Source organism: Ursus americanus, chromosome 30, assembly GCF_024610735.1.
Source record: "Ursus americanus isolate L20-20 chromosome 30, mUrsAme1.1.p, whole genome shotgun sequence".
Lineage (NCBI taxonomy): Eukaryota > Metazoa > Chordata > Mammalia > Carnivora > Ursidae > Ursus > Ursus americanus.
In genome coordinates, this window is record NC_142156.1 from 292,470 (window position 1) to 313,678 (window position 21,209).

Here is a 21,209-nt window from a genome sequence, read left to right on the forward strand (position 1 = left end):
CACGTGCCCCTCTGCCTCAGGGCCAGAGAATCCTCCCATTAGATATTTCACCCGGAGACAGATTTCTAAGATTTTCTTATCAGAAGGCAAATGTCCCCACAAGGAAGGTGTTTACGGTGGAAAAAAGCTTCACGGTCGGAGAGTTTGGGAAACAAGATGAGTCAACTTTTCTGTACCCTGCAGCACTTCCTAGAACCTTGGCTAGGCTGATACACTTGCCGGTCTCAAGAAACGGGGGTGGGTGGGATGGGGGGGGAGCATATGGAACAATCCCTCAAATGTGTGGGGCCACAGGGACCTTTGTTGGAAAAGTGCCTCCATGGCTGGTGTGGAAGGCAGAATCGATTTCGATAGACACTAGTCTCACTGCCGCCAGCAGCAGGCTTTCAGAAGAGAGACCTGATTTCTCCACGCGGGACGAACGCGGTGGCTCAGTCCGCCGGGTGCCTTCCCACCCGGGCCCTGGGGAGGGCCTGGCTTCGCCACGCTGGGGAAAGGTGCTATCCTGTGTATTGATTTGGGAATGCTGGGGGACTCTGGGAGAAACAAACTGGTTCCCAAACCTGGACAAACAGAAGGGTTATTTTTTTTTTTTTTGGCCAAAATTAGCTGTTTTTCTGAACAACAGGAGGAATGCCTGCTTACTGGGACAACTCAAACAAGGAAGAATGCAGGTGTATAAAACGAAAATTGTTTAGTTACCTTCTTTCTGCCACAATGCGTTCGTTCTGATCGCCTGAGTTAATGAATAGTGTCAGTTATGTAGAGACCCTAATGTATATTTCTGGTGCTTATACATTCATAGATATGTCTACATAGATATGTCTGTAATTCTTATTTTTTTAAAATGAGGTGATGTTATATTTGTATTTTAAGCAACAATTTCAGTTTATATCAAAGACGTCTTTCAGGGGCGCCTGGGTGGCACAGCGGTTAAGCGTCTGCCTTCGGCTCAGGGCGTGATCCCGGTGTTCTGGGATCGAGCCCCACATCGGCTCCTCCGCTATGAGCCTGCTTCTTCCTCTCCCACTTCCCCTGCTTGTGTTCCCTCTCTCGCTGGCTGTCTCTCTCTCTGTCAAATAAACAAAATCTTTAAAAAAAAAAAAAAGACGTCTTTCAGATCTGTAGGTGAAGTCCTAAATGCTAGCACCTTAACACCTCACAGATGAGTAGCCCATAATTTATTCAAATCTTCCCCTAATGATAGACAACGGGGCTCTTTCTCTTTTTAAAAACTATTTCAAACAGTGCTCCAGTCAACATCTTCATAAGCACATACCATTCTGCCTAGTGCTTTTATTTCAGGGGTAGATTCCTAGAAATTGATTGATACGCATTTAAAATTTAAATAGATATGCCAGCTTACTTTCTCAAAAAAGTCACAGTGTTCATAATCCCCGGGGGCCTGGGAGAGTGCACATTTCCTGAGGAATTCGAAAGATATAGACTTCTGGGCTCCACTCCAGTGTTACTGATTTAGCATCTCTGGGAGTGGAGCCCAAGAATTTATATTTTTTGGAAGTTCCCCAAACGCTTCAGTGATCCCCCCAGTTTGGAAGGTACTAGTCTAAGTACAAGTTGGTTGATCAAATAAATTAGTCAAAAATGAAAAATTTTCGTCTAACACTTTTGCAGTCCTTTCACAAATGGGCCGTATTTTTACCCTTCTTGGTTGCATTGTTGTATTAGGGTGGACTGAGCAGCAGTATAACAAATGTCCCCACTTTTTCAGTTGCTTGACATCATGGGGTATGTTTCTTGCTCCGTGAGGAGTCCTAGGTGGGCATTCCTGGCGAGTGGGCATTTGTCCTCCCTCCAGAGGTTCAGGGGCCTTTCATTCTCATGGCCCCACCATCCTCCAGGGTTAATGGGGGGATGCAGAGTCTGAAGGGAGTACACTTGCTCCTTTAAAGCCCTGGCCTGGAAATGGCTTATAGCACATCCTGCCAGATCCCATTGGCCAGCGCCTCATCACGTGGCCACACCTAACTGCAAGGGAGGCTGGGAAATGGAGTCCAGCTGTGGGCTCCAGGACCCAAGCAGGTGGCTTTTTAATGAAGCGTTTAAAGCCTCGGACACAAATAGTTCTCGGATTTTAAGCAGCTTTGACAAGGCTGTCTGCAGAATACAAGTTAAAATTTCCAACAAAGACAAAAGAATGGCTGGTTTTGCCATTGTGGTTGGGTACATCTAAGACGTGCATTAAGATGTAAAATCAGTGGGATGCCTGGCTGGCTCAGTCAGTAGAGCATGTGACTCTTGATCTCAGGGTTGTGAGTTTGAGCCCCATGCTGGGCATTGAGCTTACTTTTAAAAAATGTCACACATGCTTGTAATTTTGGAATGTAAAGAGATAGGAGGAAACAGAACCCTACTACCCTTCAGAGTAGCTTTCTAGTAGTCATTGGTACTTTCCATACACACACACACACACACACACACACACACACACACACACACACACACACAAACATGAACAGATTGGGCCTGCTGGGTGCCCAGCATGACTAATTATAACTGCAAAGTCTTTGCCTGAAAGTGAATTTTTGAAAAGAGAGTAAATCTATTGGACAATACAGCAAACAGTTGTTAAAGTCGTCTTAGTGTGCACAGGAGTCATAGTGCATGAAGAACCAGCTGGAAATGTTCATTTGGGATTGATTTGCTTTTAAGCAATTTTCTTTGAGCTGAATCAAGGTTAATAACTTTGAACTCATGCTGCCATATCGACACAATGCACAACATCGACTAAAAATTCAGTAGAAATGTTCGTTCATTCTATACTGACCTTTTGGGATTTTTTGCAAAAAAATGGGTTCACACTAGATATGTTCCGCCTCTTGGGATTTTTTTCCACCTAATAATACACTTTGAACATCTTTTTGTGTAAGTTCTCACGGATAGCGCGTCCTGCCCTTTCTCCTCCTGCCCTTTCGATGTGGTGTTCCCATGTAGGGATCCGTTGTTCCTCCGTCAGCGGGCAGTTGGGGGTTTTCCCATATGATGCCAGGATGGCTGTCCCGGTACACACAGCTTTGCTTATTCACAGCATGATCTCTAAAGGCCAGGTCTGAGAAGTAGGGCTGCCAGGTCACGGAGCCCTCCTTCTGGTTTTCTGTTGACCAACCCTTTACTTCCTGCCACCTACCACAGAGCTACGAGGAACGGGAGCTGCTACATCTCATCTCCTATGGCGGCATCCAGCCAGAGATCCGCAAGGCTGTGTGGCCCTTCCTCCTGGGCCACTACCAGTTCGGGATGACAGAGGCAGAAAGGAAGGAGGTTGGTTGCCCCTGATGGGCAGTGGGGTCTTTGGCAGCAAAAGGTGGGGCTGGGGGTGCTCTGGTTTCATGCTGGACCAAGATGGGGCAGGGGAACGTGGGGGAGCCAGGAAACCCCAGGGCGGGGCTGTCCGGTAGAAATACAATGCAAGCCACAGATGCCATTGCTTAAAATTTTATTTTGGGAGATAATTATAGATTCACATAGTTACAAGAAATAATGCAGAAGGGTCTCGCATATCCTTTATCCAATTTCTCCCAATGGTAGCATCTTACAAAACTATAATACAGTATCACAACCAGGGCATTGACGTGTGTGTGTGTGTGTGTGTGTGTGTGTGTGTGTGTGTGTGTGTGTGTACCACCCCAGTCAACATACTGAACACTTCCGGTGCTACCAGGGTCCTCGTGTTACCCTTTTTGAGCCCCACCTCCTGGCCTAACATTTGGCAACCACCAGTCTGTTCCTCCTTCCTGCAACTTTGTCATTTGGACGATGTTGTAGAAATGGGATCATGTCGTATCTAACCTTTTGGGATTGACCTTTTCACTCAGCATAATCCCCTGGCAGTCTGTCCTTTCTATGGCCAAGAGTTCCATGGTGTCCCACGGCCTGGGTGAATCACAGTTTGACTATCCATCTGTCGGCGGATAGGTGGGTTTTGTCCTGGTTTGGGCTATTACAAAGAAAGCTGCAGTGAACATTCGTGTTTTCGTGGGAGTGTAAGTCATCATTAAACGCTCAAGGGTACAATGCTGGGACGCACACTATGCATGCTTAGTTTTGGGAGAAACTGTCCAGCTTCTGCAGCGGCTGAGCTGTGTTCTCTTCCCACCCGCAATATCCGAGTGAGCCACACCTGCACCCTCCCTGGAGTTTTGGTCTCGTTGCTGTTTTTTACGTTAGTCACTCAGACAGGTGTCAAGGAGGTTTCATTGTGGTTTTAATTTGCATTTCCCAAATGGCCAGTGACAGTGAACATCTTTGCACACGCTTACTTGGCATCTGGGTATCTTTGGTGAGGTGTCTGCTCACGTCGTTTGTCCATTCTCTAGCTGAATTGTTCGGGTTTTTACTGTTGCATTCGGGAGTTCTTAATACACTCCAGATATTCCTTCTCTGTTGGATAAATGGTTTGCAAGTATTTTCTCCCAGTCTGTGTCTTGTCTTTTCATCCTCTTAATGGGGCTTTTGCAGAACAAATGTCTAAATTTTTTATGAGGTTTAGTTTACCAATTTTTCCTCATGTACATTGAGCTTTTGGTGTCGAGTCTAAGAACGTTTTGCTTAGTTAGCCCTAGATTCCGAAGATTTTCTCTTATGTTTCTTTTCTCAAAGTTTTATAGTTGCACGTGTTACACTTATGTCTGTGATCCATTTTGAGTTCCTTTGTGTATACAGGGAGTGGTTGAGGTCGGGGTTCATTGTTTGCCTTTGACGTCCAGCGGCTTCAGCCCCATTCGACAAAATGGCCATCCTTCTTGCACTGAACTGCTTTTGTGTCCCTGTCAGCAATCAGTTGGGCCCGTTAGTGTGGATTCCCGTTCCGTTGCATTGGTCTAATGCTACCCTGCTGTGAGTCGTCTCCAGCCGATAGCACACCGGGGCACCTACGTTGATCCTGAGTGTTCGGTTAATGCTTTAGTAGTCCTGTTTCAGAAAGTAGAAAGGAACAGATGCCCATAAATATTTTTACAAATGATAAGTTCACAAGAAGTTGCAAAAACTGTGACAAAGAGGTCCTGCCGTACCCAATGGAAGCATCGCCTAGAACAGTAGCTCATTATCAAAACCGGTACGTTAGCGTGGGCACCATAGAGCTCCCTTGACTACAGGCCTCACTAGGACTTCACCAGCTTCTGCAGTATCTCGTGTGTGTGCACACGCGTGTGTGTGCGTGTGTGTGTGTGTGTGTATGGGTAGGTCTGTATCATTTTATCAAGGTGAAAGTAATTTTAATAATACATTTTATTTAACCCAACATACCCAGTATATTACCATTTCAGCCTGTAGTCAATATAAAAATTATCGAGAGATTCTGCATTCTTTTATTCATACTAAGTTCTTAAAACCTGGTGGTATTAACATTCCATATCCGAGTACCACCTGTGCTATTATACATTTGTCAGTAAGTTGACTCACTATGTATATAGCTTATTTAAAAAGATATTTGGTATCCCTGCCATCAATGGAAAACTGACATGACTTGCGTAATAGAAGGAAACCATAAAAACAAATAGGATATGACAAAAGGACATAATTCAGTTCCACGCAGATGCCGTAGCCTGCCTGAGGCCAGCTCTCTCTTTGTCAGGAGGGGGTTTCTGAAGTGTGATAGGAGGTGTTCAAGACACTGTAGCACCAGACTGACCTTCCCCGTAATCTGAAAAGTTAAAGGGGAGCTGAAAATAGAAATCACACCGTGATTCTGTATGATAAGACCCCATGCCAGTGAACTGTCTGAAATCGTCTCGGAAATAGCGGGAGGCCCCTGCCACACCTCACCCCCTTGCCTGCTGGGCTCCCGGTGAACAGGAACAGCGTTCTGGTGTGCCAGGCCCTGTGCTTGGGACCGGGGACCCAGCGGTGCGTTAGACGAGGTCCTTGCCAGGTTAGTGGGGGTCGTGCAGAGTCCGATGGAGGCAAACCCAGGGTTGTAAGAGCGCATAGGAGGCACCTCTACCAGGCAGAAGGCTTACCTGCTCTCTTTCCAGGCCATGGGGGTGAGGCAGGGCCTCTAGGAACAGGGGCCAGCCAGAGCTAAGCCCAAGGGGAGACTCGTGCATAATGCAGTGTGTGTGTGTATCTGTGTGGGGAGGGGCGGGAAGGGCATGGTGGACATGGTGGCTGGCACATAAAGGACAGGAGGGTGGGGGTGACAGTGAGAGGTGGGGCTGGGGAGGAAAAAAGAGGAGGCTGCTGAGGGGTAAACTCATAGGAGGGGCCAGGCTGGGACAAGCAGGCACCGGGAAGGAGGCTGCTGGGGTCGTCCTGGTGCAGGGTCATGGAAACCTAGCCTAGAAAGGCAGTGGGAATGGGGAGGTATGCTGGGATGAATCTTCTGGAAGTCCGTGGGAGGGAGGACAGGCCTTGGGCAGGGTGGACCCTGAGTCTCTCTCTGGAAGCCCTGAATAGCTAAAGGATTCCCCACCCCTCCCAACCTGGACACGGAGCAAGCTCCCTGCCTTCTGTCTTCATGCCTGTCCACACCCTTACTTAGATCAGCCTGTCTGTCCCGACTTGTGCCCAGAGGCCGGGCTGATTCAGAGCCTCGGTTACCCAGGCCGTGTATCAGGAACAAGGCCAGCTACCCTCCCATCCGCTGACATGCCACAAGGGAAATGCTTGAAATCTGTAGTCCTCCTGTAAGTAAAGGGAGGGGTCAGTTTTGTTCATCTTTGTATCCTCGGCACCTGGCCCTGCACAGGGCACGTGGGAGGCCCTCAGTAAATGTGGGGGGGGGGAGGGTGGACGGGTGGTGGAGTGGGTACCTGGCACATTGTAGGTGCCTCCCGAATTAGGGGTGAATGAGTGAATGAGGAAGGAGAGAAGGTAATAAGAAAGGAAAGAAACAGTCCTCTCACTTCAGTACGCCCTGGGCTTAGTATGCTCCCTGGCTCCACGGATATTTGAATGTGTGAATGAATGAATGAATGAATGAATGAATGAATAGGAGGGAGGAAGGGAACATTGAAAGAAAGATGCAGCCTCACGCACGTTTGTGTACCCTCAGGGCCCAGCCGGTGCCCTGCACATAGTGGGTGTCCGTTGGATGTCCATGACATCTGGGGTGTCTCTGGGGCTCAGGCTCCCAGGTCGGAGCTGGCGTCCTCGTCTGGCTTGGGCTGGCTCTCCCCAGGGCTGACCTTGTCTCTGCCCCGGCAGGTGGACGAGCAGATTCACGCGTGCTATGCGCAGACCATGGCCGAATGGCTGGGCTGTGAGGCGATCGTGCGGCAGAGGGAGCGGGAGTCCCACGCGGCTGCCTTGGCCAAATGCTCGTCAGGGGCCAGCCTGGACGGCCACCTGCACCAGATGAGGCACAGGGACGCTACCATCAGCAACGAGGTGATGGGCGGCACCCATCTGGGAGCACGGGGGTGGGGGAGGGGCGGTAAAGGCAGGGATCTGCTCCGTGTAGCTCTTGTAGGGACGGTGACGGCTGTCTGGAGCTGTCACCCCTAGCATGTGGGTGGGAGGTGACCTTGGAGTTCGAGAGACCTGCACTGGAATCCAGCCTCACCATTTTCTGGCTGCGGGGCCTCCAGCAAGCACCTTTACTTCCGGGCCTCAATTTCCACATCTGTTAAAGGGAACACCCACTGGCATAGGGGAAGTTTGTGTGCAGCTCACGTGAGATCGTGCATACAAAGCGCCTGGCACAGCGCTCGACTTTCACATATTCGGCACATGCGCGCTGAGCACCGCGTTCTGGAATGTCGGGAACGCTCCCGTGGCCACATCACACCTCTCCGCCCTCACCGAAGCGCCGGCTTGGCAGCCCAAAGAAGGAGCTGAGAACAAGGTTAATTCTCTTCCCCAGCGAGGCATACTCATCGGGTTGCCAGCAGTCACGCTGCACAGCATAGCAAGCGACCACCAAAAGTCAGTGACTTCTGACAATGAGCCCTGAATGTGTCCTCGTGGGTCTGGCTCAGCGGAGCACTTCTTTTTTTTATTTTTTTTTAAAGATTTTATTTATTTATTTAACAGAGATAGAGACAGCCAGCAAGAGAGGGAACACAGCAGGGGGAGTGGGAGAGGAAGAAGCAGGCTCATAGTGGAGGAGCCTGATGTGGGGCTCGATCCCATAACGCCGGGATCACGCCCTGAGCCGAAGGCAGACGCTTAACCGCTGTGCCACCCAGGCGCCCCAGCGGAGCACTTCTGAGTGGGGCTGGCAGGGCTCACTCTTGCCCGCTGTCAGCGCCTGGTCCGCTAAAAGGTTTCTTGATCTTCGCTGGGCTCTCTGCCATGTCTGGGGTGACCGGGATGTGCCCCACATGTCCCATCGTCCAGCAGGCAGAGCTGGGCATGTTCTCATAGTGAACGCAGATCATAGACAAAGTGGAGATACACGAGGGCTGGTTAAACGTCTGCCCTGGCAAGGTTGCTCACATCCCCGGGCTGCCGCAGGTCCCAGGGCCAAGCCTCGCAGCCGAGTAGGCAGGAATGAGAAGTTCTAAGGGCAAAAGCATGTAGACAAAGGAATAAAAAAATCAGGCCATTAGTGCCAACCAGTCACTGGGAGTTGAACTTAAATAGTAGGCGGAAGTCTCAAGTACAGGGCAATTAAAGGTAGGGTTTTGCGGTTGCAGGAGTGGGAACTGGGGTCCCCTGGCTGCTGTGTGGCCCTGAGGCTCCAGGGAGCAGAGGGATACCCCCCCCCACTCTCATTGTACAGATAGGAGGCTGAGGCCCTGAAGGGACCTGCCCAAGTCAGGAATAGAGATGAGGCCGCACTTACAGAATCCCTGCCTGAGCTGAGAGCAGGGCCCCAGAGCCGGGATACAGCCTCACCCCTGCTCTCTCGGCCCCTTTTTCTATCAGTCCTCCCAGAGCTGCAGTTCAGGCCGCCAGCATGTCCGCCTGCAGAGTGACTCCAGCAGCAGCACACAGGTGACCTTCCAGAGGCCCCGCCCCTTCCCCATCCTTCCCTTCCCCCACCCACCCTCTCCCTCCAACCTGGAGTAAAGGGATGGGAGGTCCATCATCTATAGGTCACCTAGGGTTTATTTGTTTTAGCTTTTCATGCTAGCATTAAAAATGGAGTTTTTAGGCACACAAGTAATATATGAATCTCTTCTCCCTGTAAAAAATTAAAGTATTGCAGAAAAAGCTAAATTTGGCTTTGATCATTCCTAATACCCACTTGCCCTCCCTAGAAATAGCATCATTTTGCTGTGTGTGCTGTCAGACCCTACTGATTGCCTGTACGTACACAGAAATATGTACACGGTATATAGAGGACATATTGCAATGTTTGGTAATTTTTGAAAATTTCTACATAAATGCCATCATGTGTGTTGGTCCACAGCTTTCCATTTTATTCAGTGAAATGTTAACTCGTCTCACGTGATATTAAATAAAAAAGCAAAGCCCCCAAAATAGGTGTACTATGTCACCTCTTGCTTAACAAGAGGGAATATTAATATTAATATACCTATTTTCAAAAACAATGGATGAATAAGCCAGAAATGAATCAGAATGGTCGCCTGCAGGAGTCAAGGGAGGGCTCAGGAAAAGAAGCTACATTTCCCTGAATAGCCCTTGTTTCCTAGTTCCAACTTTGGAGTTAGGGACATTTTTTTTTTTGCATAATTTAAAACAGTTGAATCTAGAAGAAATTTTGAAAAACCAAAAACGTGATTTTAACAGCAAATCAGATTGGTGACATAAACACACAGAGAAGAAATACTTCGTGTTCCCTTGGAACATGGTCTTACATCCTTGATAGGATCTGACCTCAGGACACAAAGAACCACAGAACAATCTTTGAGATGTATCCTGGAGGCTTTTCCATGGTAGTTCATACATTATCAAAGTACTTTTGAAAATTAATCCGTAACAGCCAAGCACGTGGATATACTATGCTGTTTCTAGCCTGTTCCTTCTGTTTTTAACCAATTTTTTGCTTTAAAAACTATGTGCCTATCATTTTGTGTGATGAAAGTTACGCTCCTTGCCACTTGAATTCCCTAGTACTCTCTCCTCAGGCAATTTCAGTGCTTCCTTATTTCTGGATTATTCTATGCATTTCCATGCAATAGGTCACTTTTTTTATTTTTCACAGCGGGAGCTTGTATCATACCTGGTTCCACCCCATCCTTTTCCCCAACTGTATAGTATTCCACGTGCATGTTCCATATTTGAACCAGTCCCCTGCTGATGGATATTTAGGCGGCTGCTGGAACCAGGCCACAGGGGACATTCTCTGTCTGTCTGTTTTTGTGCACCTCGTCTTCAGGTGTTTGAGTCTGTGACAAAGTGGAGCAAGTCGAGGCAGAAGGCAGGTTGGAGGAGAAACAGCCCAAGATCCCCAATGGGAACCTGGTGAATGGCACCTGTTTCCCAGACTCTGGCCATCCCTCCTCCCACAACGTCTCCTCGGGCCTCTCGGAGCACTCGGAGCCCAGCCTGAGCACAGAAGACAGTGTCATGGACACCCAACAGAATGCCCCCCTGGCACTTCGGCCTGGGGACAGCAGCGTGGAGAACGGGCAGAGCAGTGAGGCCACCACCTCCTGGGATGAGGCCCCCCATGAGGAGCTGGCCATGCAGGACAGCCTGGAGAGCGACCTCCTCGCCAACAAGAGCATGGACGAGTTCATGTCCTTCACCGGCAGCATGGACGTGGCCCTGCCCGTGGAGGGGGCTGCCATGGAGGGCTGGGGGGGCGGTGAGGTGGAGAAGCACAGCCAGGTGGACAGTGAGGACAAGCTCTCAGAAGAACCCGAGATGGAAAGTCTCTTCCCCGCCCTGGCTTCTCTGGCCGTGGCCGTTTCTGCCAACAACGAGGCATCACCCGTGTCCTCCAGCGGCGTCACTTACTCTGTAAGTCACCAGGATTCTCCTCCACTCCGTGTTCTCACCTAACAGCTGCGGGAGGGTGGGCGTGTCCCACAAGCCTCAGTTTCCCAGCACGACCTCTGCTCTGTTACATTTTCCCAGGCACAGAGGCTGCACTGGAAAAGCCCCTTTGGGAGGGAGGACAATATCATACCAGGCTCTGCTGTTCAAACCACCCCAGGTTCAATCCCAGCTGAGGCACGCCACTTCATGTCTCTGAGCCTCAGTTTCCCTATCAGTCGAGTACCTTCTCTCTTGAGCTGTTCTCAGAATTAGTGAGTCCGGTCCTCCATGCCTGACATGCGGTGACCTCTCAGTCAATAGCAGCCTTGAGGATGAGTATCTTGGCGTACGATCAGGTCCAACGTCCTTTAAATCCTCAAGTTTGCTTTCTTGCCAGAAGGTCCAAGCCAAAGGATGTCAACTGAACGGGAGGTTTTCGGAGCCAGGAGTTGTGTTTCCATTTTCCTTTGAAGAACTTGTTATTTCTATCTAAGATACACATGCCCATAGTTTGTAGAGTCAAACAGACAAGGCTGAATAGGAAATCAGAAGTGCCCCCCACCTGCCCCCGTGGAGCCCTCCCCAGAGGTCATAGTGGTTACTTACTCTGCCCAAGTTATCTGGTGTTTACCCCTGTGTCCGTAAATAACATACTTGTATTGCTACTTCTTGATCTTTTTTTTCCCCTTTTTTTCTGCAATTCCAGACATTCCACACCCACACCCTCGCCCCATAAGTGACACCTTCCCATCCCCATCCATCCACTACAGTTACAATGATTTCAGTTAAATGGCTCTTGTTCACACTCGTATAACAACAGAATGTATACACCACGTAGGAAGCACTATTTCTTTTTCTTTCCTACAAAAACAATTTTGTTTTCCCCGGATGCATTTTGATTTCCTTATCTCTGTTGTCTTTTCCTACGTTTGCTACGTATGGGTCATCACTCCATGCCCCCAGCCTCCGCACTCTGCCAGTTTTCTAAATCTCTCCTGGAACACTGCGGACACATGAGGTTTTCTGTTCATTTGTATGTCTCGCGAAGTCTCTCCAGTGGCCTTCCCCGGTCCACTGCTCCCAATGGATAGCTGTCATCTTAGATTTTTCTCCACCTGTACATGGAGGTTACTTTTGCTTTTGAATTATGCACCTGTGTATGTTGTAAATCTGATTCAAAGCTGTTAATTATCCAGAGAGATCTATTTTACAGTTCATCTGACACCTTGATTCAAAACAGGCAGCTGTCCTTGAGAACCCAAATGTTAGTTTTTCTTCCGGGGTTCCCTTACCAGGGATGGGGCTTTTGAGGGGGTCCCACCTTCATGCAGGAAAGTCTCTTATTAGATTCCTTACCTTAGGGGAGAAAGACCCCAAAACCATTCAACCCAAGCTTATGTTTTGCCAATTTGGAAGCTTCCTTCAAGGCAGAAGCCAGATTTGGTATTTTCTTGCCTTTCTGGGTTAAATTTTGGCCTTGGAATGTTCCGTATTTTTCTTGCCATATCATTGGACCTTTTCATCAGGTGGGGTCAAGGCAGTAAGTCCAGCATATGGTGGGAACCAGACTCCCGCTCGCTTCCTCCCTTCTTCCTGTCCGGTGTTCAGTGGGGGAGGGTCGCTGCCCCTCCAGCTGGTTATAACCCTCGTCCACTCAACGGGGACTATTCGTCTGTGCACCTTAGAGAATTGTTCTGTTTTATAGAAGGGAGAAAAGCTAAAAGAACTTCCATCCCACAAAGTGAAAAGAGGCTTTCGGGGGAAACAACAGAAACGAAATCGAACACCCACCCGGGCCAGGGAGAGGGCATGCTTTTCAGTGGCAGCAGGAGAGGGCGAGGAGGGAGGAGGGAGAACCCTTGGAATCCCACCTCTGGGAGGAGTTGGGGTGTAACTGTTCCTTCCTCCCCGTCCCCTGGGTCTGCAGCCGGAGCTCCTGGACCTGTACACGGTGAACCTGCACCGCATCGAGAAGGACGTGCAGAGGTGTGACCGCAACTACTGGTACTTCACGCCCGCCAACCTGGAGAAGCTGTGCAACATCATGTGCAGGTGGGGGGATGGGGAGGTCTGCGGGGGGGGGGCGGGAGGGGTGGCAGAGACGGGGCTCACAGGGAGCCCAGCCGGACGGCAGCCTCTGCCCCTGGCACCTTGCCCACCTGGCGTTTACACCAGCCCACGCTGACAATAAGATAACAATCCGAGCAATGATCACAACAGGGAGCATTTATTAAGCACTTACTGTATACAGGCACTCTCCTGAGCCCTTCACTAAACACTGTTTCATCTCGTCCTCACAGCAAGCCCGTGGGGTGAAGTGTTACCCCCGTCCACAGGGGAGGAGATGGAGGTTGAAGGCCAGCGCTTTGCTCCCGTCCCCCAGCGGGCAGTTGGCTGAGCAGGAGCTCGTACTCACGTCTCTCGGGCTCCAGAGTCTTGTGCTTTGTTTCCTTAAGCCAAGACCTGGAGCCTCTCATTACTTTTCACTACATACTGAATATTTTCTTTCTTAAAATAAGAAGGTAACTCAGGCTTATTAAAAACCTCAATCACCCAGCGAAACCACAAGTTCCTAAGGTCTAAAGAGAAGCTGCTTCCCTCTCCAGTCATAATGCCCCCTCGCCTAGAAGAAACTACTGCTAACAATTGAGTAAACATCCTCCCAAGCCATGTGTATATTTATGTGTAAAATAACATAATATAGTGTGTATTATATAATATCACATGAGTACATATGTGTTTTAATGTTTTTTTATTTTATCTATATGGGATTAATACTCTGTCTTCTACGAATTGCTTTATACACTTAATCATGCATCGTGGGCATCTCTCCAGGCTGCTCTAACTCAGGGTTAGGGCTATACTAGTGTAGCCCACAGGCCAAATCCGGCCCACCACTCGTTTTTGTAAATAAAGCTTTATTAGAACCCAGCCATGCCCATTCGTTCGCATAGTCTCTATGATTGCTTCTGCAGAGTTGAGTAGTTGAGACAGAGAACGCACGGCGTGCAAAGCTGAAAATAATTATTATCCGGACCTCTCAGGAAAGGTGTGCCAATCCCTGCTCTAACTCATTTTTATTAATAAGTACTATCCCTTAACTATTCTATTTTACAGTCTCCTAAGCAATCATTGCCTCTCAAAATTGAGTTGAGGAGATACAAATATAATGAACTTTAATATAGTATGTTACATTAAAATGAAAAGGTGCTGGGGAAGAAGGAAGGATAAACCAACCTTTTCTGGGTTATGGCCTTGGAAGAAATCATGGAAGGCCTCACAGAGGAGGTGACATTCAAGATGGCCTTTGACAAAATTAGGAGAGACTCAAGAAACCACTTGGCATATATGTACTCTGTGGTGAGGCCACCTGGGTTCAGATCCTGCCTCTGCCATTTATTATTAGGTGTATGACTCTATGCATGTCACTTGTGTCTCTGGCCTCAGTCTCCTCATCTGTAAAACGGGATATGATAATACCTTTCTCATATGATTATTTTGAGAATTTCATGGTGTAATACATTTTTAGTGGCTGAGTATACAGTAAATGCTCAGTAGATATTAGTTATTATTAAGGGGGCAGATGGGAACTCCAGGCACAGAACTGCTAGGGCAAAGCACAGGGGCATGAATGTGTGCCTGAGAGGAGGAAGTACCAGGAGGTGGTGGGGCTGTGATGGGGAGGAGACAGTGAATGCCGTGTACCCCCAGCGAAGGGGTTTACATGTTGTCTTGTCATAGTGGGGGGCCTGTGAACATGTGGTGCTTTGAGTTGGGCTTTAGGAAGGCCATCGTGGTGCCTGAGAATAGGATATTTGAAGCGTGTCAGATGGGGGAAGGGAATGAAGGTGGGAGCTGAAGGAATGAGTGGTCCAGGTGAGGGGTGGGGAACTGCGTCAGGGAGGAGGGAGAGGACGAGCGGGTTGGAGAGACAGGTCGTGAGTGCCATCCTTGGGCCCCTTGTCTCTCTTGAAGCTACATCTGGCAGCACATTGAGATCGGCTATGTCCAGGGCATACGTGACCTCCTGGCTCCACTGTTGGTCATCCTGGATGACGGTGAGTATGTCCTCCCCACTCAGGGCCAGGGGTGCAATTTTCTCCCTACTGCAGAGGAGGGGATGTGAACCTCATTTTGTGACTCCATGGAATGGGTCAGTGCAGGTGCTCAGAGGACCTGTTGGTGACCACACCAAGGTCCTAGTAAAATAAAAAGTTCGTTCCACATTAGCCAACACTTATCGCCAGGTGCCCAACACCCCTCCAGGCCTTCGCTAGCCACTGATTGTACAAACGTGAATGGGAACAAAGAAAAACCCAGGCCCAGATGTCTTCACTGGTGAATTAATACCAGTTCTTCACAAACTCTTCCAAAAGGTAGAATAGGAGGGAATACGTTCCGACTCACTCTATAAGACCATTCCTTATATGAGGACCCATTGGTACCTTGATACCTATACCAGACAAAGATGTCACAAGAAAAGAAAACTACAGACTGATGTCCTCTATGAATATAAAGACAAAAATCCTTAGCAAAACACTTGCAAACTGAATCCAGCAAGATATAGTAGGACTATATACCATGGCCAAATGGGATTTATCCCAGAAACGCAGGCTGGTTCAACGAATGAAAATGAATCCATGTAATTCACTATACTAATAGAATTAAGGACAAAAATGACATGGTCATCTTAATTGACGAGGAAATGGCATTTGACCAAATCCGACACCCTTTCATGTTAAAAACACTCTACAAACTAGAAATAGAAGGAAACTTTCTAAACACGATAAAAGGCACCTAAGAAAAACCTACGGCTATTTCATACTCAATGGTGAATGACTGAATGCTTTCCTCCTAAGATTAGGAAAAAGATAAGGATGTCCACTTTTGCTACAGAAGATTCTAGCCAGGACAATTAGGGAAGCAAAAGAAATAAAAGGTAGCATACTGGAAAGGAAGTAAAACTATCTATTTGCAGATGATGTGATTTTTACATATAGTAATCCCAAGGAATAAGAAAAAAAGTATTGGAGGGGCGCCTGGGTGGCTTAGTAGGTTAAACATCTGACTCTTGATTTCGACTCTGGTCGTGATCTCCAGGTTGTGAGACCGAGCCCTGTGTCAGGCTCCACACTGGGCATGGAGTCTGCTTAAAATTCTCTCTTCCTCTCCTGCTTCCCCCCCCCAAAAAAAAAATATTGGCGCTAATAAAAAAGTTCAGCAAGGTTGGAAGATACAAGATATATATACAAAAGTCAGTGGTACTTCTATACACGTGCGTTGAACAATCCGAAAGCGAAATTAGGAAGGCAATTCCAATTGTAATAGCATCTTAGAAGATATTTATGAATAAACTTAACAGAAGAAGTGAAAGACTCGCAGGTTCAATTCCAGACTGCTGTGATACAGCGAATATTGCAATAAAGCGAGTCAAATGAATTGTTTGATTTCCCAGCGCATATACAAGTTGTGTTTACACCACACTGTAGTCTGTTAAGTGTGCAGTGGCATTATGTCTAGAAAAATAATGTACTTACCTTATTTTAAAAATACTTTATTGCTAAAAGAAAAAAAAATACTAACCATCATCTGCGCTCCCGGCGAGTCATAATCACTGATTACAGATCACTGTAACAAACATGATAATAATGAAAACATTTGAAACAGTGCAGGTATTACCCAAATGTGACACAGAGACACAAAGTGAGCAAATGCCGTTGGAAAAATGGTGCTGATAGACTTGCTCGATGCTACAAACCTTTAATTTGTAAAAAAAAAAAAAAAAGCGGTATCAGAGAAGTGCAATAAAACAAGTATGCCTATATACCAAACCTGTAAAACACTGTTAACAAAATTAAAGATCTAGGGACCCCTGGGTGGCTCGGTCAGGTGAGCGTCTGCCTTCGGCTCAAGTCATGATCTCAGGGTCCTGGGATTGAGCCCCATGTCGGGCTCCCTGCTCATTGGGGAGCCTGCTTCTCCCTCTCCCTCTACTCCTCCTCCCTGCTCACGTACTCTGTCTCTCTCAAATAAACAAAAGCTTTAAAAAAATTAAAAGATCTAAGTAAATGGAAAGACATGTCATGTTTGTGAATTAGAAGACTTGGTAGTGTTAAGACGGCAGTACTCTCCAAATTGACTAGAGTCAGTGTGATCCCTATCGATATCCCAGCTGCATTTTTTGTACAAATGGACAAGCTGACTCTAATGCGGATAGCATTTCGGTGGAAACCTGGCGGTGAACTCCAGGTAGTGCATTCACCTCTCCGGTTCTCCCCCACCCCCGCCCCCACCCTGAACAGGGCCCCAGAGCTGAGTGCCTTTGCACTTGCCCTCCTCACCTTTTGGAAGGCTGTTCCTCTTCTTCCCAAAGGAGCAATCTCTCCCGTGTGCTACCACCTCTAACAAAAAGTGAAAATAATTATTCTGCCTGTATATTTAGCTCCTGTATGCAAAATTGACTCGGGATCATAAAAAGCTGCCTTTCTCTGCCGAGGCCTGTAATAAACACGTGTTGTACATTTCAGAAATCAGACGGGCCTGCGCTTTACTTCTGACACTTTTGGCTCTGCTCCCTTGGGCAGGAATCTCGGCCCCCTCACCAGTTTCTTTCACCTCCACGCAGTCCCTCCCCTGGACGTGGCATGAGTCTTTGTGGCAGTACATATGCCGATTCCTATTCAGTCAGCTTTGTGCCTGGAAGGTCAGAGGACGCCCTTCTCCTACACCAAATCCCAATTCCCCACCTGCGCTTAAGGGCTCTGCGTGGTCTGCTTTGTGCCTGACTTTTTGAGCTCAATTCGGACTCTTCTTCTCCTGGGTTACCTGCTCCTTTGGCCTTCGTCCTGTATGTGGGGCATGTCAACCTGTGCCTCCTTGTCCCTCTGCTTGGGAAGGCTCTTCCTTTGGACCATTTCCCTTGTGGTTACGAGATGCATCAACTCACACATCACACCTCAGAGAAGAGATGGTATCCAGCCCCCCGCCCCCCAGTCTTTGAGAGTGGTGCAGACACTGTCCACCACACCACCCTTCATGAGCTCCGCTTTGACTCCTCTTACTTACTTGTCTGCTTTTTGCCCTGTCTCCCCCATTGGGTGGGAAGCTCAGTGAGGTCTAGTTTAGTTCACGCCAGTGGTGCCTGGCACATGGCCACTCAGTAAACTCTAGTGGACAAATGTCTTGTTTCTCCAACTAGATTGTAAGCTCTTGAGCAGTGGGACAGCTTGTCCTTCCTTTGACTCCTTCTCCATAGTGCCTGGCACATAGGAAGTGCCCAGTGAGCGCCGCTTCATAGCTTGTTGAATGTGGTTGACTGTCATTTAGGGGACAGCGACTGAAGAGGAAGGCATCTAGAGTCACAAGTTTCCAAGTGCCGCTGTAAATGTGCTCTCACATGCTATGTAAACATGGGGAGCCCGTGACATGGGACAAGCTTTGATCTGGATTCTAGTTCCACTGCTACCACTAACCAGCGGGCATCCTTGGGCAAGTTTTTTTACGTATTCTTCAAGGGAGCAAGTCCCCTAGACCCCCTCAGCTCTCACCCCTGTGAGTATGGGAGTAAAGTGAGGGGCCACCTAAGGCTTCCTCTCAGCTCTAAATTCTGACCGCCATCCTTTGAGGCCAGGACCATCCCCAGCATCAGGTGGTTTCCGCTTGGTTTTTTGAACATTTACTAATATCCATAGCTTAATCCTATGCAATAAGAGGCGTCGTTCTTTCCAGGACAGAGAACAGGTGCAAAGGTCAGCGGCATAGAGATGTCACTGAGAAGTTGGGTCGGAGGTGTAGGCAAGAGGAGGGCCCCGTAGCTGGAGAACGGAGGTGGAAGGCTGGGTCCTGCCCTGCGGTTTCTTGCGGGTTGCTCCCGTGAATGCTTGAAACGCGAAATGCGCGTGGTTCATTTGTGAGAACTGGCCTTGAAAAGCAATCTGGTGACGGAGGTGAGGAGGGCAATGAGTGGGCAAAAGTTGAATTTTGCAATCAAGTTAAATTCCAGGCCTCGTCGTGTACAGCTTCAACACACCCTCCACAGAGGGAAAGGAAAAGCTGATTCGCGAAATTGTTCCAGTGAGCGCTTGGGCTGATGCCCGCCGCCCCCGCCTCCCCTCGCTGCGCACGAATTGTGGGGGCTTTCTAGATGGCTTTAGGACATATCCCTTGTGAATGGCAAATGTGTATATGAATAAAAAATGAGTCGGGCACATGCCCAAAGCTCGTGGGGGGACGGCGGTGCCTGTGCACCTTCCTCAGCTGCTCGCACTGGCGCCTCTGCTGGGTCCCACCTACACATTTCTCTTCCCTGGGCTCCGGGGCTAATCTGAGCCGGGGCCCCGCCGGGGACCGTGGTCGCAGGCCACAGTGGGGGGCTCTGAAAGGGTTCTTGTGAGCCTTCTATCCAGGGTGCTGGGTGCCCCGTGTGTCCACCGAAGGCACCGAGGCGCGCATTGCCCCCCCCCTTTCTTTTTCCCTGTCAAGTCACTGCAGCTCTTTTGAGTGCTGTGCGCCTCGCCTTCCCCACGGAGCACCCCAGGCCCCCGCACTGGCACTGGAGCTTGTGTGCCGAGGGTCCCGACCCCCGGCCTAACTTCTTGGTCCCCTTGGCAGGAATGTGCTGGCCCTTCTTCCGGCTGTGGTCAGAGTCCGGTCACGCCTAGATGGTTTCTGTGAATCCTGGGCGGCCGCCTACACCGCCTCCCAAAGCCGGGTTCCTCCCCCGACCGCTGCAGCCGACGACTTCCACGTTCACAAGCCCCGAGTGGCCAGAACGGCTGCGCCTCTTTTTGTAGACTTACCGGGGGGATGCGTGTGCTCGCCTGGGCCGGCAGCTTTGGTCGCTGCCAGGGCGCCATCAGGACTGGCTTCCTTTCCCTTCCTCGACACGTTCAAGGTGCTGAAGCCACGTGGCATTTTTGCTGGCGTCCACACTGTGCTTAGTGAAGCGTCCCTGAGAAGGGAAGTTACCTCCCGTTTGAAAACCATCCCAAACTATAGCTTGAGAGTATGGGAGGTTGATATGAACTTTATCTAAGAATGTTCGGAGCTTTTAAACAAATTAACTTAAAAATAAAATTGACTTTCTTTAGAATTGTTAAGTTGAGAAAAAAGTTTAAGCGTGTTACTACGTGTCAGCCAATGAGATCTTCAAGATCAAATTTTTTAGATGGATTGTGCCTGCTCATTATGCCAGGTATGAATGTTTGGGGAGTTATCTGTGTTTCTCATCATTTTTAAGCCTTGATCTTTTGGCCATTATACCTTTATTTGGGCACATGACGAGCCAGAACTTTTGTGGAAAAGAGCTCTCTGGAGAAGGTTTCTGAACCAAAGAGCCGTTTACCCACGTGTCAATTGCTTTCTCTATTCACAATAGTACTTGAGATTGGTTACCTTTCCCCCAAGAGGGCGCCTGGGAGCCTCAGGCAGAAAGGTGGTTAGAAGTCTGCTGAGGTGGGTCTGGTCCGGACGCACCTTCATGGTGTTCTGTTTGACAGTGTATAGCCTCTATGCCCACACTTCTGATGACAGGGAACTCATGACCTCTGAAGAGGGACAAGCACGTACTTGGTGCTGGCAGGTGTTTTCCTGAGCCCAAGTGCGTCTTCTCATACTTACTCTCTCCCACTCTCCAGATTTACTTCTTCCCTTTGGGGCCCCGTGGAAGTCAGTCCTGGTTTTTAGCCTGGGTTCTCTAGAAATCAAGGCTGGAGGCAGAAGGAAGAGGGAGCAGGGATAAAAAGGAGGGCGGCAGGGGAGTCCATAGCAGGGAACTTGCCGCTGTTAATCACGACTGATGCCCCAGTCCACGGGACCGTGCCTCTGAGGGGCCGCCCCAGCCAAACCCTGAGATGTCCCCTCGGCAGTGAGAAAGGGGAAGAATCCAGGTATTGGGTCTGGTCTCACGCTGGGGGTCCAGCTCCCTTACACGCCAGGCTCCACCCACTCATGTGACCTCCCCAGGGTTGGGGACAAGAGGCACGTGGGCAGCACCACTCTTAAAGTTCAAACCAGGACCCCTTTGAGAGTGAAAGGGACACGTGAATTATGTCTAAACAACAGGCGTAAACTGGGGCTGGTCTGGGCAAACTGGGATGCATGACCATCATCCTCAGAGCCCATGAAGAGCAGGATCCGGGACTCATGAGGCCTCGAGGCTCTGCAAAGGTGCCTAAGGGGCTCTGCTACAACTCTCATCCACATGGCAGTCTGAGTTGAGGGTTCATTCATTCCACAAATATTTATTGAGTGTCTGCTAATACCAGCACTGCCCTGGGCCCTAGGGAGGCAGCGGCAGTGTGCAAAGCCAGGCACAGGTTTCTGCTTTCTGGGAGTCTATAGTTTAGGAGAGCAGA

General features: G+C 49.0%; 1 protein-coding gene across 1 annotated transcript in view; it reads left to right on the forward strand.

Moving 5' to 3' along the window:
- Positions 1-19,514, forward strand: part of LOC148107420 (small G protein signaling modulator 1-like) — an 82,346-nt gene extending 62,832 nt beyond the window's left edge. Inside the window, 8 exon segments of the mRNA XM_087857151.1 lie at positions 3,154-3,282; positions 7,168-7,350; positions 8,833-8,901; positions 10,250-10,259; positions 10,262-10,836; positions 12,782-12,906; positions 14,830-14,912; positions 19,336-19,514. Of these exon segments, the coding sequence (XP_087713277.1) occupies positions 3,154-3,282; positions 7,168-7,350; positions 8,833-8,901; positions 10,250-10,259; positions 10,262-10,836; positions 12,782-12,906; positions 14,830-14,912; positions 19,336-19,514 (1,353 nt within the window).
- Positions 19,515-21,209: the final 1,695 nt, after the last annotated feature.